The sequence below is a fragment of the Chaetodon auriga genome, chromosome 12, assembly GCF_051107435.1.
Source record: "Chaetodon auriga isolate fChaAug3 chromosome 12, fChaAug3.hap1, whole genome shotgun sequence".
NCBI classification, from domain to species: Eukaryota; Metazoa; Chordata; class Actinopteri; order Chaetodontiformes; family Chaetodontidae; genus Chaetodon; species Chaetodon auriga.
In genome coordinates this window covers 18,020,712-18,036,443 of record NC_135085.1, presented here as the reverse complement: position 1 = coordinate 18,036,443, position 15,732 = coordinate 18,020,712, and the positions used below count along the sequence as shown (strand labels likewise).

Below are 15,732 nucleotides of genomic sequence, written 5' to 3'. Positions count from 1 at the left end.
GTGGGACCAGACCAGCAAGCTCTTCAAAGAGAGCAAAATCTTAAAATCAATTCTGTAACAACATCAGGCAGCCAGCGGTGATGTCTGAGCATCCGAGTGATTTGATCTCGTTTTACATTTCTCTGGTCCTCTTCAAGGTGCTGCATATGGCATAAACTGAAGCTGGTGAATAGGTTTTTCTAGTGAAAGGAGCACGACAGTAATCTAGCCTGCTGGTGACAAAGGCATGTGCGAGCTTTCAGAATCTGACCGAGGTACAGAGCGGTACATTTTTTACATATTCCTCCGAGGATGGAGGGTTATTTTTTGATGCTGCTGATGCGTGAATAAAAATTCAGGTCAGCATCAATAATAAGTGCTTGGCTTTTGACGTGGTCAGTGGTCTTGTGGACTGGGAGTCCGAACAGGCGCAGACCTGCTGCCTCTGAGCCTTTACCCCCAACACTGTGCTTTGAGAGCGGCGGTGAAGCAGCGAGCAGCACCACCTTCACGCTTCAACCGCCTTTAAAAATCATGTCTGATGGCAGGATCGAGCAGAAAATAACATTTGTTTTCCGTAATAACCTCTTTCTTTAAGCTCTGCAGAGACTCACACAGGACGCTCATTAAATATGACCTGATCGATGATGAACACCAGCCAGTCGGCCTCACACTCATCTCTGCTCCTGCTGTTTGCTGCCGCTGCCTCCTCCCTTACATCGATTCCACTCCGATATCAGGGAGGCGCTCTCTGCGGTGTCATGGTGACTTCTGTTCTCTGACCGTCGTATTGAAAGTAGCACATCATAACATTGTAAGGGAAATACGCCTGCTTGCTCTATGATTACTCGGGGGTGGGGTGGGCTTGTTTGCCCTCTGCCAGGTCTTGTGGATGCTTCCTTTTATTTGTCCACGAGGCACATTATAAAGACGAGGCTTTAATGGCAGATAGGACTGAATTACAGCTTGCTGACTGGGTTTGGCAAACCAAGCAGCTCTGGTGCTTGAAAGTGACTGAAGTTGCTGATATGTGGATGAGAAACGCTGAATCACTACGAAATCACCTGTTGAATAAGTCAGAAGGGTCCACGCAACCTTAATGCACCCTTTGACATGAGAAGAGGTTCGATCTTGCCCTTTAGGGAGAAGACATGATAGCTAAGAGGAGCCACACATGGACCCGTTTACGATCGTGTTCTGTGGTTACGTGCAGGTGAGTGGAATATTTGTTATCAAGTTATCAAAATGCTGTATTGTTTGCTTCCTGGGGCAACAACTAAATAAATAAATTCAATATGAGTTTAACAGAGCAGCCTGGTAAAAGAAAAGCAAACATTTCTGCTTTCATGCTTTTCAATCTCACACATTCAATGGAAGAATTCAACGGAGAGCATTCCTGAGGTATGAGACAGTTTTTCTTTTTTGTCGTGGACTACAAGGTGAAAAAAGGACAGAATAGTTGGAGTTTTTGGACTTCTACACAGATGATCCACATAGTTGTGTGAAGAAAGAAAAAAAAAGAAGCCATTTTCATTCTCAGGTCTGCAAACGGTGGCTTACTGTGGGGTCAAGAGGGTTCGCCTGTCAGGCTGTTTCTGAAAGTAAGGAAAGTTTGTTACCAAGGCCAGAAACGCCAACACCGGGGCTGTTTACACGGCTCATACTGATGATTTTTCTCTTCTCTTTTTATCCCATCCCTGGTTTCAGGGTTTTATATAGTCGTTTTCAAACCCTTCACAGTCAAAAATGAAATGAAAACAGAACACAAGACAGAAAAAAGGAGATGAAACAAAGACAAACAAGAAAATAGGTCTGAACACGAGAGTTAAAACGCCCTCTTGTGTTTGCCGACCTGACCCGAGGCTGGAGACTTCCACGACCTGGAAGCGCGATTGAACCTATCAGAGACTTGGCATTCTCGGAGCGTTAATCCCAAAAATATCTCGACTAGCACGCCGTTGTGAAGACTTCACAGAAACGAGTGCAGCCCGTGTGCTGCTGTGGCTGCATGTGTACACGATGCTGGCTCAGGCTCTGTTGAAAGCCACCGCTGGGAGGTTTACAGGGAGAAAGGGGAAAGGGCAAGGAGGAAAGAGAGGGAGCACCGAAAAACAAGAGTGTGTGAGTGTGTGTGTGTGTGTGTGTGTGTGTGTGTTCAGGCTGGTCTGCCATGGAAACCCTGGGGATGGGTACAGTCTTTGCCCAAGGCTACTGATGCTTGTTCAGGGAGGGTGAGAGGATGGTGAGGAAGCAAACCTCTCCTCTATCTCTCCTGTAACATCCACCAACTTTTTTAGACGGGGTTGGGAATGGGCAAGTGGCACTGGCAGTTGTGTAAGTGGCATGTGTCCTCTTCGCCACGGGCTCGGGCCACGCTGAGCGGCAGGGACAGCTCGTCCCCCTGGGCTGGCATTACACGAGCAGGACCCATTTCAAGCCATGGTCTGTGGCATCAAAACCAGCATAAAAAAGGAAATCGCCGGAGGGAAGCAAGAGGGGGAGATAGGAAAAGAGACGAGGAGAGTTAGCGGGGCAGAAGAGAGGAAAAAATGGAGTGAGGGCGGAGTGCTGAAGAAGGGAGTAAAAGACCAATTTAGTCATGTAGTTGATGCTTATTGTGCCAGCTTTCAAAGAACGAGCAGATGGAGGTTCGGCGTCGTGTTCAAGGACACTTGGACGTCTGGACACCAGCCTGACGGACGCACTGGCTGTTTACACGGTTCAAACCGGTGAACTTTCCCACCTTTTAAAGACAGAGGAAAAGAACAAGGGGCAGATTTCACGGCCGTCACGCGCTCTGATCTGTACCGCTGTTCTTTCATCCCTCCGTCCTGCGTCCTCGTCCTCCAGTCGTTTCACTGAGCACTGAGAGCCGACTGGGCTGTTAGTTCACTCAGCTGGAGACTCCTTCCTCCCCTCTGCACGCTACTACAGCCTTCATTGTTAGAGCGATTTCTACAGCAGATCTCATAAGAATGACACTTTGAATTTCAAAACAAAATTAATAACAAGCTTTCCTTTATTGATATCTGAAGGGAAAATGTGCTTCTAAAGGATCAGGCGGAGGGCAGGATTACAACCCTACCTGTATGGTCTGCACAGTGTCGTATTGAGCTAAATGCTAACATCAGCATGCTAACAATAAAAATCTAATGTTCAGCAGCAAATGTTCAGCAGTCTCATCATGTTAGTTTAACGTGTTAGCGTGCTAACATTTGATAATTAGCTCTAAAGACAAATTAAGGCATTGCAGATTTGGTCAGAAAACACTATATGAAATGTAAGATGATGCCCAAAGGTATTAAAATTCATCCTCTGGGCACCTCAATATCAAATTTCACGGCAATCAATCCAAGAGTTGCTGAGATATTTCAGTCTGGACCTGAAAGTCCACAAAAATTCAATTACGAGATTTTACAAGAGAAAAGTGAGTAGGAGACTATTTTTCTTGCTTCAATAGCTTCACCTACATCCACACACTGTGTTTTACCAACAGCTTGTCCAAGTGTATTTTCAAGGGCATTTCCCTTTTGATTGCTCTGTGAAAGGCTTAAAAACAAGCCAGGCCTGAAGAGCGAAGGTGGGTGGTGGGAGGGGGTGTGAGCCTTAGAGAGAAAAGCAAGACAAAACCTTCATGCTTAGCTTTTCTCGCTTGTTTCTGCCTGTGATTTTTCTCATCAATTCATTACAAGATTGACTTTGGGATTCTTACAGCCTCAGTTTGTAATAAACACGGGCAGAAAAGCAGGACGGACTAAAGTCTCACTTCTAGTTGATACAGAGTGAGATTTATGGTCAGCTCCTTATTGTACTTCATTCTTGCATTGACATAAGACAGCTGTCAAATCTCCAAAAATGATGTTTTCAACCAACTTTTCTCAGTTATTTGCAAAAAACAACTTCAGCCAGCAGAAAGTTAAACCATCTACAGGCTTGCTTAAAGGTATGTTCAGCAATTTTTGACCACTAGGGGTCAAACGCACAAAAAAGACAGACTTGAACAACACAAACATCCCATTTGGAGTCCGGCCACCTGAATACAGGACTAATACTATCTGGTATTTTAGCTCTGGTTTTGTACACCTGGCTGACCTTGTGGGCAGTTTTTTGTTCAGTGTTTTGTTAGGATTTACCGTTTACTTCAACAAAAACCATGAATGTTTGACCATGAAATACTCATAGCCTGCAGGCTTGTACCTCGCTTCGGTGTTTACAGTCGGCTTAGATTCACAATCTAACAGTGGATTTCAACAGTGACCCAGACTCATGCTGAAAAAAGTATCAAGATGTCCAAAGAAACTTCTCAAACTACTCCTGCAGCACAGCCCACTTCCCCTCGCCGCTGTCCATCTGTATTCTCAATATGCTGCAAGCACACATCGCAGTCAGCGGCTCACCTTCGCTGCACCCAAGCATGTTTGCTGATGTTGGTTGCAAAAGCAAAAACAGTTTTTTGGGTGTACTCACTTTTCTCTCAACTTGCAACATCGACTGTAGTTCTACTTTGGTTGGCGATTTTCTGCCTTTGATCTTGTTGCATTAGGGTTTAAAGTAAACTTACGCTGTTGTTGGGGATAACAAGTGGTTGCATAGTTAGAGTTTACTGCTGCTGCTCTTTTTACTCAAAATGCAAGACGGTTTAATTGCATCATGGTCTTTTGAGGCTACTGACCTGTGAGTATCCCTGAATGGCCTAAAGGAAGCCCACGAAACTTATATCTTAGAAATGAAAAGTCAAATTCATATGAAATAAAACGAGCCTTTGCTCGGTATAATACAACTACAGCCTGACTTGTTAATGTTAGTCACCTTTAGTTAGAACACTTTAGGTAGATACTGCAGCTCTGTAACTGGTATTACTGCGTCTGCACGCTGAAAACATGACTTTTGAATAGGTTACATTATATCTTAACATGAAACAGGTAAAATTTCAGAAATAAAGCAGAAGCAAACATGTTTGATCTCACCAGGGAACATATTTGTTCCAGCAAAAAATGCTCTAATGACTATAGTATGCACTCACGATGATGATGATGATGATGATGATGATGATGATGTCAATACATTTTTGGAAGTACAGTTCCCATGGAGCTCTGGGGGATGTAAACAGTGGGTAAAGTATTGTTACAGATTCAGTGAGTTACACTGTGGAGTACAACTTAAGCCCCCTTATTAAGCCTGCCTTTGTTTACATTTTGCCAGGTCGGCACCATTAAAGTACGCCGAATAAGCCATTCCAAGCTCCTGTTTGCTCTGTGCTCATACATGGACAGACAACCATCACCGGATTACTCTGACACTGAAGAAAACTTAAAAACGTAGTGATACGCAGGCAAGTTCTGAAGTTATGGGCAGAATTCAGGACATTTTATACACGATGAACATCTGAGATAGTATCATTGAAAAGTCTGTCACACTGAACTTAAAATATGTGAACAACAGTTTGAAAAGCTGTGGTTTTCAGTGAAGAGCTGACAGAAGATGGAGACAGGGCGACGGTCCCGGATGGACTCAGTCCAAAGACATACTGCACGGCAGCGGCTATATAGATGAAATCTTAAACCTCGATGCCACCAGGAAGTCCACTGATATCATTAAGTACCTGTGCCCCGACAATCTTGGGAAATTAAGGGAAATTCAATTAGCCATTATGCTGTAACTGCCACATGTGGCCAGAGAGTCCACTGTTCAGCAAAATCACATTAGAGAGTCTCACTTTCAGTACAAAATGCTGCAAAGGAAGGAAAAGCTACAAACTCTTGCTCTTTGATTCAGCAGTGCTGGAAATATCTCAAGAGCACGTCATTTTGTTTGCATTTCGCACCTCGTTCAAAGAAATTTTCAATTTGTTTGCATCTGCTGTGAAAGGTTTCTCCTTTGGGATTTACCTTCTCTCTGTCAGGATGACATTTTCAGAGCAGACTCTCCAACATATGTGTAGACACTATGCATTGAGTTAAGTCTGAATTACAGAAGTCAACATCTGAACGCTTTATGTTTTATTTTTCTCTGTGATTTTAATGATATTCCTGTCACTTCACATTGCATAGCAGCTGAAACAGCTCAGTTCGACTACCGGATATATCTCGAGGGAAATCTACTGCAGCTATCATCCAATAAAAAAGTTAGAGTTTTAACTTTATCTGCCATCCGTAGGCTCATAATTGCACACACACAGAACCAGAAACACACACACACAACAAGGCCATCCGGTAAACCTCACACAGATCTCTTTTATCACATCTTGCCAGACGCTGAGAAACAACTGTAATCTCCTGAATTCTGTGTTGACTGACACAGTCCGTTCTCAAAAACACCAATTTTCAAATGCTCTATTTTCAGTTTTCTTATAATGCTATTACACTGAAAGGAGAAGGATAAGCTTCACAGTGTGACAGTGACAGCGGGACACACACACACACAGAGAAGGAAAAGCAGATAGAAAAACAAAGAATAGAGATACAATAAAGATGGAGGTCGCATTTTGTCAGCGAAGCGCCGCCCCGCTGTGCGAGTGTGTATAGCTGTGTGTATGGGTGTTTATAATTGGTGTACTGGAGCCCAGTTATTTGAATGCAAATGTATCTGCTGATGTGACTAAAATAAAATTTCGCTTGAAACTAATTCGACGCGGCAACTTGACAGTTTGTTCACTTGTGAAAATCTTAATGCCGCCTCAAATGTTCATTGCAGGAATATGAAGCGGACACTTCCAGTCTGCTGATGTGACTGACGGGCAGCAAGCGTAACAGAGCGCTGAAGTTGGGGGGGATATATGGAAAAAGTCAGCTGTGATTAAGGTGCGATGCAAAGGCAGTTTCATTGTTTCTACGCTAAATCAATTGTTTAGTAGTCGGCTCATCAGTTCAGCAGGCAATTAAACAATTTTCAGTCCAAACAACAATCTGAGTAGAACATAAATTAAACTAATCACCCTGTAAGTGGTTCAATGCATTAAGCCGTCTTAAGTCACCTTTCCGTCCTCCTGTCAGATTTTCTTCCTCTGGATTTGATCAGCTCACGGTGACATTATTAGTGAACTTGAGCGAGTCATTAGAAGCTGAGCGAAGTGCTTCAAAAGGTTAATTTATTTGCTAATATTTCTCTGAACAATTACAATAAATCACCCACTCCACGGAGAACTTCAGCGCCACTTTCAGTTGAGAGACTCCAATCCACCACATTTCACCGCCTCGGTCTCCGGTACAGGCTGGAATCATGGACATATTCGTGCGCAAGTGAATGTGTGGGACTGTGTGTATCTGTGCATGTGTTGCTGTTGGTGGTCTGACAAGGATTTTATTCCAAACAGACTACTGAACATAACCCTGACAGCTGCTACATTGCTGTTTTTTCCTGTGGGCTGCAGCAAAATTCTAATCTTCACGAGCAATTTAGTCTCGTTTGGGCTTTAGAACTTCACTGAAAACAAATTAAAGCAAGGTCACATTTTATTGGTGAAGTAATCATCCAATCAGAACCAGCAGCTCGTGCGACATCCTCCCACCGTTACCTGTTGTAGATGTCGTCGTCCTCCCCTCCCCAGCCCCAGTACTCGTTGGGGAAGCCGTTGATCTTCAGAAACTGTTTTTTACTGAGGCCTGAAACTCCTCCGAAGTAACCTGCGTAGGGCAGCCTGCAGGAGAGGAGAGAGGAAGAGGTGAGGGAGGGGAGGAGGGAAGGGGGAGGGGGGGGGGAGAGAAAGCATCACAATAAATTAGAATTCCCCAAGCAAACAAAAGCCTTCATGCAGCTGGAAGACTGGCAGCATCAACTCACTGCTCTGCTGCATGTTCGCTTCTGTCTCCAAGGATTGCATTTCACAGAAAACTTGCTATATTTATTTATGGCACAAAGTGATATTAGTTTATTTCTGTAAAAAAAAAAAAAAAAAAGGAAAGAAAAAGAAACAAAAAGAATGGGAAGATGTTGGTTTTCTTTATGTGCAAACAGAGCTAAAGCTTTGGACGAATGAAGTTTAGTTACTTTTAACCTGCTCATCCTAATCATTCACTTATTCTGTCCCTTTAAGACCGTGCCAACGGCGTCCAGTTCATGACATGACATCAAACATGGCAACCCCCTCAGATTAAAGCTCATAAGAGTGATGACTTTGCTTTAGTTTCAAATGCATGCTGTGATGCATTTGGAGGATTTCTGGTTTTTACGTGTGGCTCGCAGAGATGGCAGAATTTACATTTGAATAACATCTTAATGTCTTTCAGGCAATCAGATCTTTTCTTAATGTGTCCTGTTTTAGATGCTTTTTAAGTGGATAATCCATGGGTGGCTTTTTATAGTAAGTGGATAATCCTTATCCATATATAATCCATTCAAGACACGTGAATCGACCAGGTATAAAGAGGGGCCATCTTACGGTGCTGACGCGTACTGTAAGCCTCTGGTGCTCATAAACATTGGCTGCTTATTAAGACAAGTTACCTTGTTAAGCTCGAATGCTAGAAAGTCTTTAATGACTACGGGCAGCTCTGACCCCTTATGATGGAAATGTCAGACAGCACTAAATTTAACTTCATAAGTGCCCCCAACATGAATCCTGTGACCCTAGAATGATGAATTGAAAATCACATGAAAGAGAAAGTAGAGCTGAGAGGAGAAAAAATGAGGAAAACAGAGGAAAAGAGAAGACGGGAACATAAAGGGGAAAAAAGAAAAGAACAAAGAAAAGCACAAGAAATGAATATAAGGGAAGACAGACGGTCAGAAAGACAATAAATGATGGAGGAGGGTCTGCGTCCTGCTCCTGAAGGTACCAGCCATGTACGCTGTGTGTGTGTGCGTGTGTGTGTATGTGTGTGTGTGTGTGTGTGTATGTGTGTGTGTGTGTGTGTGTGTGTGTGTGTGTGTGTGTGTGTGTGTGCGTGTTTCCTTAAAAGTCGTGAAACTAGTGGAGTGGGACGGACGTCAGCTGCGAGTGTCATGACAGCCGCCTGGAGTCTAACCAGAGGGTGATGCATGTGTGTTTCCATGTGTTGTGTGCGTGTGTGTGTGTGTGTGTGTGTGTGTGTGTGTGTGTGTGTGTGTGTGTGTACATGTGTGTACGTTCTGTACAGTATGTGTTGTCAAACTTATGACAGCTCCCAGTTGAAAGATGACAAGCAGAAACTAATGAGACCGTATGTTTCTGCACAAGTTCTCCCAGTAACAACGTGGTGAGGAGTGTGTGTGTGTGTGTGTGTGTGTGTGTGTGTGTGTGTGTGTGTGCGTGTGTGTGACAGAGACAGAGTATGTGTGCTTGCCCTTAAAATGGACACATGCTAGGGGAGCAGAAGAAGAAGCAGAGGAGTGAAATGAGGAGAGAGGCTGTAAACTGTGTGCATGTTTTTCTCGAGAACTGAGTTTAAATTCTTTTATTAAGCTTCGCTCGAAGGAGAATAAACAAAACTCTTATATGATATCTTCAGCAGCTGTGACTCCATAAATCTCATATCGGTTTGATGATTTCCTGAAGTCTGATATTTATTATTAAATACCAGCTCTCAAACTCTACTGAGATATAATAAAGGCATGACAGAAACATTGCAATAATGTTATGATGTCAATTTAGGGACCAAAAAAACATCTTTTCCTGGTTTTATTCTCCATAATAATCCTTGCCTTTTATGTACTTTGTGCTATCCTCCTTCAGTTTAAATATTTTCTCTCTTTGCGAGTGACAAACACAGGTCAAAGGTCACTTCAGCTGCTCTGGTTTACTTGTTTACAGTCAGCAGTAACGGGGGAGCTGGCACGTATGCAAACACCTGGGGCAGGTGATTAAGAGGCATTAGGGGACATTAAGGGGACAATTTCAAGTCACTTCACTCTGCAGGTAAAATTCAATTGTAAAAAAGTATCTCAGGCACTACTGGACACATGATGGAGTTTATCATTGTGCTCTTGCATTCAAAACGACACTGATGAGCTGGAGAGAGGACGCTGCCTTCAATCTTAGTTCAAACTTAATATCTAACTGTTGCACACATGCAGCTATCCATATAAACTGCTGTGATTCGCCAAATAAGGACACTGTATAACCCTTAATACCCAAAAAAGTTGGAACGCTGTGTAAAACACATAAAACAGAATAGCTGATCAGCTCTAATAAAACCAAACCCACACAGTCGTGATGAAGCTCACACAGTTCTTGACATTAAATCTGCAGGGGGGAGCTTTTGTCTCCCCCTCCTGGCAGTGAGAATAATTAATTAACTGTAGCCTGCTCCGTCTCTGTGGTTGCTCCACCCGTCTCCCCTGGCAAACCAATCATTGCTGCTTGATGTAAAACACATCACTACCTGTGAGCCAGCGCAGGAGAGTGGCCACCGTCACCAGATTTAGAAACTCTGGTAAACTGTGAAAAACAGAGGGATTTACCTGGCAGTGGTAGGTTTAAATAGCATTATGTGAGCTCGTCTGGCAACGGCTTGAATGCAATGGACATTTATTTATACGTAAAAGTCCTGCACTGCAGGTTTAAACTCATAAAAATGCAGATACACTTACTTCATAACGATTATTTAATGTTACAGAGTCAAATTGTGAAGTTTTTAGGGTCTTACTCTGTGAAATTCTTTTCGTGAAGAAACATTTAAAGCCTCTCCTTAAAATCCATCAAAGAAGTTGAAAATTTTTCCATCCCATTTTCTCATTTTCTCTCCTCTTCTACTGGTGCATTGTCACCTTTTACTAATTGAATTATTTCCCATATTGCCTGTCTTTAATTTTCTTAAAACTGACAGGACATGTTGACCCGTAAGCCACTGAAAACCGTGCCAGCAGTAGGTCATGACCTAGCATAATTGTGCTCTCCATTAATGTGCAAATGTGCACTCACACTGTGCCTACCCAGGGGACAAGTACTCAAACATCCACAAAATCCTGCACAATAGAATGGTAATATAATTCAATAAATTGCATAAGATCCTTTGAGAGACTATAATTTGTGGAATGTTTTGGAAAGAGTCGCGTTGTGAAATGGACTTCAAGGTGACCCTTTCTGCTCGGAGAGCTGTTAGGTGTTGTGAGGTGTTAAGGTAATGGAAAAGCACTTAATGTGACCTGACTTTCACTGGCAATGTTTTCACCGTTTATCAAAAAACTTCCATGCCTTTACATTTTTAGAGCAGCGGAGGTTGAATGAGTCAGCTAAAATACAAAATGTTCTCTCAGCGTCATGATGCCTCAATCAAATCTCATTTCATTAGCTGTTTGTGTCTTTCTTGGCGATGGCTGCCCTTTAATTTAGAAGCTTCCTACGAGCTAAACCTGTGAGGACTGAATAATAAAAGTTGGTAAGCTGACTCACACCAGTTTGACCTTGGGAACCAATTTCCTACAATGATCTGATTTTTACATTTTATAACTACAATCAATTCTGTGACCTTGCCCTCACTCAAACCAACATGCTTTACTTTTCCTCCATTTTCTATGAGCCAAAAAAACCCCAAAACAACTGAAAGTCTTTACTGATTCATTGCTAATAAGAAATGTTAGGTACAACGCTGCTTACCACCTGGTACAGTATTTGTTGCCAGATAGCATTAGCTTATTGAGCACAGGGTTTTCAGTAGGATAACTCTTGTGGACCGACAGCTCTTGAATGGGTAGGTCACATTCACTGGCCACGTTCAAGCCATTAATCAATGCTTCTAGTGCTTTTAGATAATTAAGGGCAAGATGTGGTGTCATTACGCAAAAAGACAACTAAAGCAGGACCCAAACACTGAATGCAGCCTGTAAACTTTGGAGCTCATTTGGCCGCACAGCATTTTGAGAACATGCAGAATTCCACTTCATACCACAGATCTGTGCTATTTTCAGGGTTATTCCTCAGCTTTAAACTGCCATCCATTGCTCACCCAGCTGTCCAGGAGGGGCGTACCTCTCTGACAAAGGTTCCTTTCAACCTAATTCAGGTTTCCTTCGTAGTTCTTCCTCCCTCCAAGAGCCTTAAGGTTCATGATGCTGGTTATTAGAGAGTTTTTCTGCTCTGTGACAGTTGATTATGCAGATGGAAGTGGGTTTTTATCTATTTCCAGTGTCACATTTTGTTTATTTATCTGCCTCTGCAAAGTCCTTTGAGACTTCTCGGAGGGATGACTGCTGATCCCACCGCACATGAAGCCAACATGAGTGACATCTGCTGCTGAATACACAAAAGCAAGTGGAGTGCATATTTCTGACTCTACAATATTTCTTTCTACTCTATGCGTATTGGGATGCAACAAACAATTATTTTTCATTTTCAATTAATCTGGTTATTATTTTCCAGATGTATCGATTCATTGTTTGGTCTCCACAGTATCAGTAAACACTGGAAATGCTGAGCACAAGTCATAGATTTTATGTAGATGTCATCAATATGCTTGTTTTGTCTGACAGCAAACACCAACACACCAAAATCAAAAGATATTCAGTTTCCCATCCCCTAAGCCAAAGAAAAGCAGTGAATTAAAACAACTCAGAGGTTTGAACTCGAAAATGTTTGGCATTTTTGTTTGAAAAAATACCATAATCATTGCATCAATGAGTATTTTTCTGTCAGTTGATTCATTGTCTAAACTCAACTTATGCGTGTGTTCATTATTTTTACCTCCATGTGTAAGTTTGTATTCTTTGTGTACTGTGTGTTTCCACTGATAAAAATATGGAAACACGCCCAAATAATGGATGTCTTGTACAGCTTGTTCATGCCACAACAACATTAGCTGCAGTCGACTGCTCAGCAACTTCCTCCATACAGGTTGGTCCAGTATTCAAACACAAACAGGGTTTCCAAAGTATAACGAGATTTAGACAAATACTGGAAATTGTCTGTCTGAACGAAGACAGTAAGCCACCTCAAAATGTGTTTCTTAGGCAGCCAGTTGTAAATTTAAATTCTGCATATTTGCATTTTACAGGAGAGATGAGCTCAAACAAAAAATGATGAAATTAGACCTCACCTGAAGCCAAACTTGTCCATGGCGATGGCGAAGTGTCTCGGCTGGTCGTAGCAGTGGTAGAGGTTGCGGTCGTCCATTGGGATCAGGTCCACGTCGCTGAAGATGAAGCAGTCATACTCTGCGTCCTTCAAAGCCTCCGTGTAGCCAACGTTCAGCAACTTGGCACGGTTGAAAGTGTCCTCACCCAACTGCAAGAAAACACACAAGAGAGATCATTATGTCATCATAACGCCATGATCAGTATGGAGACCAATGCAGAGTTAAAGAGAGCACTGAAAAGGCACAAAGGGAAAAGGAGAATGAATAATGTCAAGACACATATATCATGGTATTCTCATTATTCTTCAATACAGTAAAATGCAAATCAAAGTGGGTTAGAGTGGTGTAGAAGTCGGCTGCAATTATGAATTGAGCTCTCACATCCTTATAGATGTTAAAAACAATCATGCTGAACTGCTACAGGCACTGTTACCATAAGCAAAGGGAAAAATGAGTCAGACCAAGCCAAATGAGGTCGGGCTCACATCAAAGGTGTTTTTTCTCGTCCAGTATGAATGTGTTTACTGACCCCAAGAAAAGATCAGTTGCCTGAAACAGTGCAACACATCTACTTCTGAGCCTCTGTCTGGCTTCAATTTAACACTTTATAGGCATCTTCCAGTATTTTCAACCGCTTTTTGAATCTGTTTACCTCAGTTCAAGTAGAATCATGTCATATATGGATAAAAAGGATAATACTGGAGATGAATAGGTAACGTTAGTTTGCAAGCTAGCTAACCAGCTAGCAAGCTGCTTAGAGAGCAGATTCCCATGCAGCTAGCAAATATATAGCTCAGGGAGTAATGTCTGTGTTTACTTGTGTTTGGACTCTGGTATTTCAAATTATTTACTTAATTTGAATCTAGAAAGCTTTTATGTTTGCCACAGAATTGTGTTTCTTAAATTTCTAACAAAAAGGGCAAGAGTCAAGTTAGCATGGCCTGTAGTCAGACTGGCCCCAATTAAAATAGGCCAAAAAAATAGTTTTATTTTGCCGAAGCCAGTGGTATTTTCAACCATCTATCTGTTGTTGTTTTTTTTTCTCTTGTAACATAATCACATTTTATTTGAAAATAAGTAATACATGTTTATTGTGGCAGACTGCAGATGGCTGGGTAGCTTGCTAGCTAGCCAACCAACAAGTGGCTGGTGGACCTGTAAGTACATCCCTATGTAGTTAGCAAAAATAGCTAATGCAGGGGGTTAATTTGTGTTAACTTTAATTAATTTTGCGCTAAAAGCATCCACTTCAGCAATTTAGTAACATCTTATGCTCTTACAACTACAACAACTTAACAACCCACAGTTTAGCTAGTTGGCTAATAACTATCCATAAACACAAGTGAATGACATGTTTCCTCATCCACATCACTCAATGATTAAACTGTTCAGGGATCAAATAACAACAGCTAATTTTAGAGTAATTTCAGTGTAGCCTAAATTAAATTATCACTTTATTGTATGACATCTAATACACGTCATCAAGTGATGACATAAATGGGTTCAGAATGGCCACAACTGTTGTTACAGACCCAAGTTGAAAAATAACAGAGTTTTCCTTTGACAGAGCCAAACATGCTGTCACCAGCTAAAAAGACACTGCAGTTTTAGAGCATCATTGAACATCATTATTTAGTGTCTGTAGTGCTGGTCTGTATTTATCTCTACATGCAGGATGAACTGGGTGTATTGACCCCATGGGAGGTGGCTGCTGCAGTGAAATACATCTGTTTTTCAGTCTCTGCATGGCTCAGGTTCAACACTTTGGCTAAGATAAATGCATTCTCGCCAAGCAGCACAGCGGTGTAAGATAGTCGAGGTTAATATATATGACAGTTATAAATTCAATAATGTGCAAGGTACTGTAAGTCTCTTTCTGCAGGGCCCTTGTGCAACAGCTTGGCTTGGTAACATCCAAGTCCTTGTCAAGCTGCAGGGAGGTCAGTGAGGAAGGAGTGAAGCTACTGTGCAACCTTGCACTCTTTGGCAGACACTTTTCTGACGCATGCTGACAGTTCATCGTCTTCGAACATTCCTAGAATTTATTCTACTTTTCATGACAAGTGCAGTGAAAAAGCCCAGGAAAAGGATAGAGATACAGAGATGTGCTGTCCAGTAGGGAGATAAAACTCAAACCCTTTGTGCTGCCAGCACCTGATACAGGCATTAACAGACTGAGTCATCAAGATGATCCCCCCCCAGGAAACACTTTATTCACTTACTGTACAACTTCTCCATTTAATTTAGTACAAATGGCCTCATGTCCCTGAGCAAGCACAAGTGCAATTTTTATATGCATTGTAGCATCAACTAAAGCCCTACTTGGGTGAGCGACTTCCTCTGCCCACACACTTTAAAGCTAAAACAATTAGTCAATCGAGTATTTGATGATGAATCAAACACTTAAGCCACTTAACAAGCATAAAGTTAAAAATTATCCTCATTCCAGTTTCTCAAATATGAGGATTGGTTTCTTTTTTCCTGTCTTATGGGATAGTACACTGAATATTTGTTGGGTTTGGACCAATGGACGAAACAAGAAAATAAGTGGTCACTTACAGGAGCAACAATTGAAAAAGGAAATGTGTCCTGCAGGATGAGACATCAGGACATTTAACGGCAAAACTAGTATGACACCTGTTTACTACACTTGCAATAGAGAAACGGAATGTAAATACAGACATGAAGGTCTGAAAATCTGATTGTAAAATTTATTCAAATTGTTTGTTTTATTATATGATGTATGTCTTGTATTGCTGGCTGAGCG

The 15,732-nt window shown here is 42.0% G+C and overlaps 1 protein-coding gene across 2 annotated transcripts in view; it reads right to left on the bottom strand.

Annotated features, from left to right (window-relative positions):
• Window positions 1–15,732, bottom strand: part of b4galt2 (UDP-Gal:betaGlcNAc beta 1,4- galactosyltransferase, polypeptide 2) — a 164,180-nt gene that overhangs the window by 23,026 nt on the left and 125,422 nt on the right. For both annotated transcript variants that reach the window (XM_076746038.1, XM_076746039.1), the window contains exons 5-6: window positions 12,927–13,114; window positions 7,493–7,615 (exon numbers count right to left, since the gene is read on the bottom strand). In XM_076746038.1, the coding sequence (XP_076602153.1) occupies window positions 7,493–7,615; window positions 12,927–13,114 (311 nt within the window). The remainder of the gene's footprint in view (window positions 1–7,492; window positions 7,616–12,926; window positions 13,115–15,732) is intronic.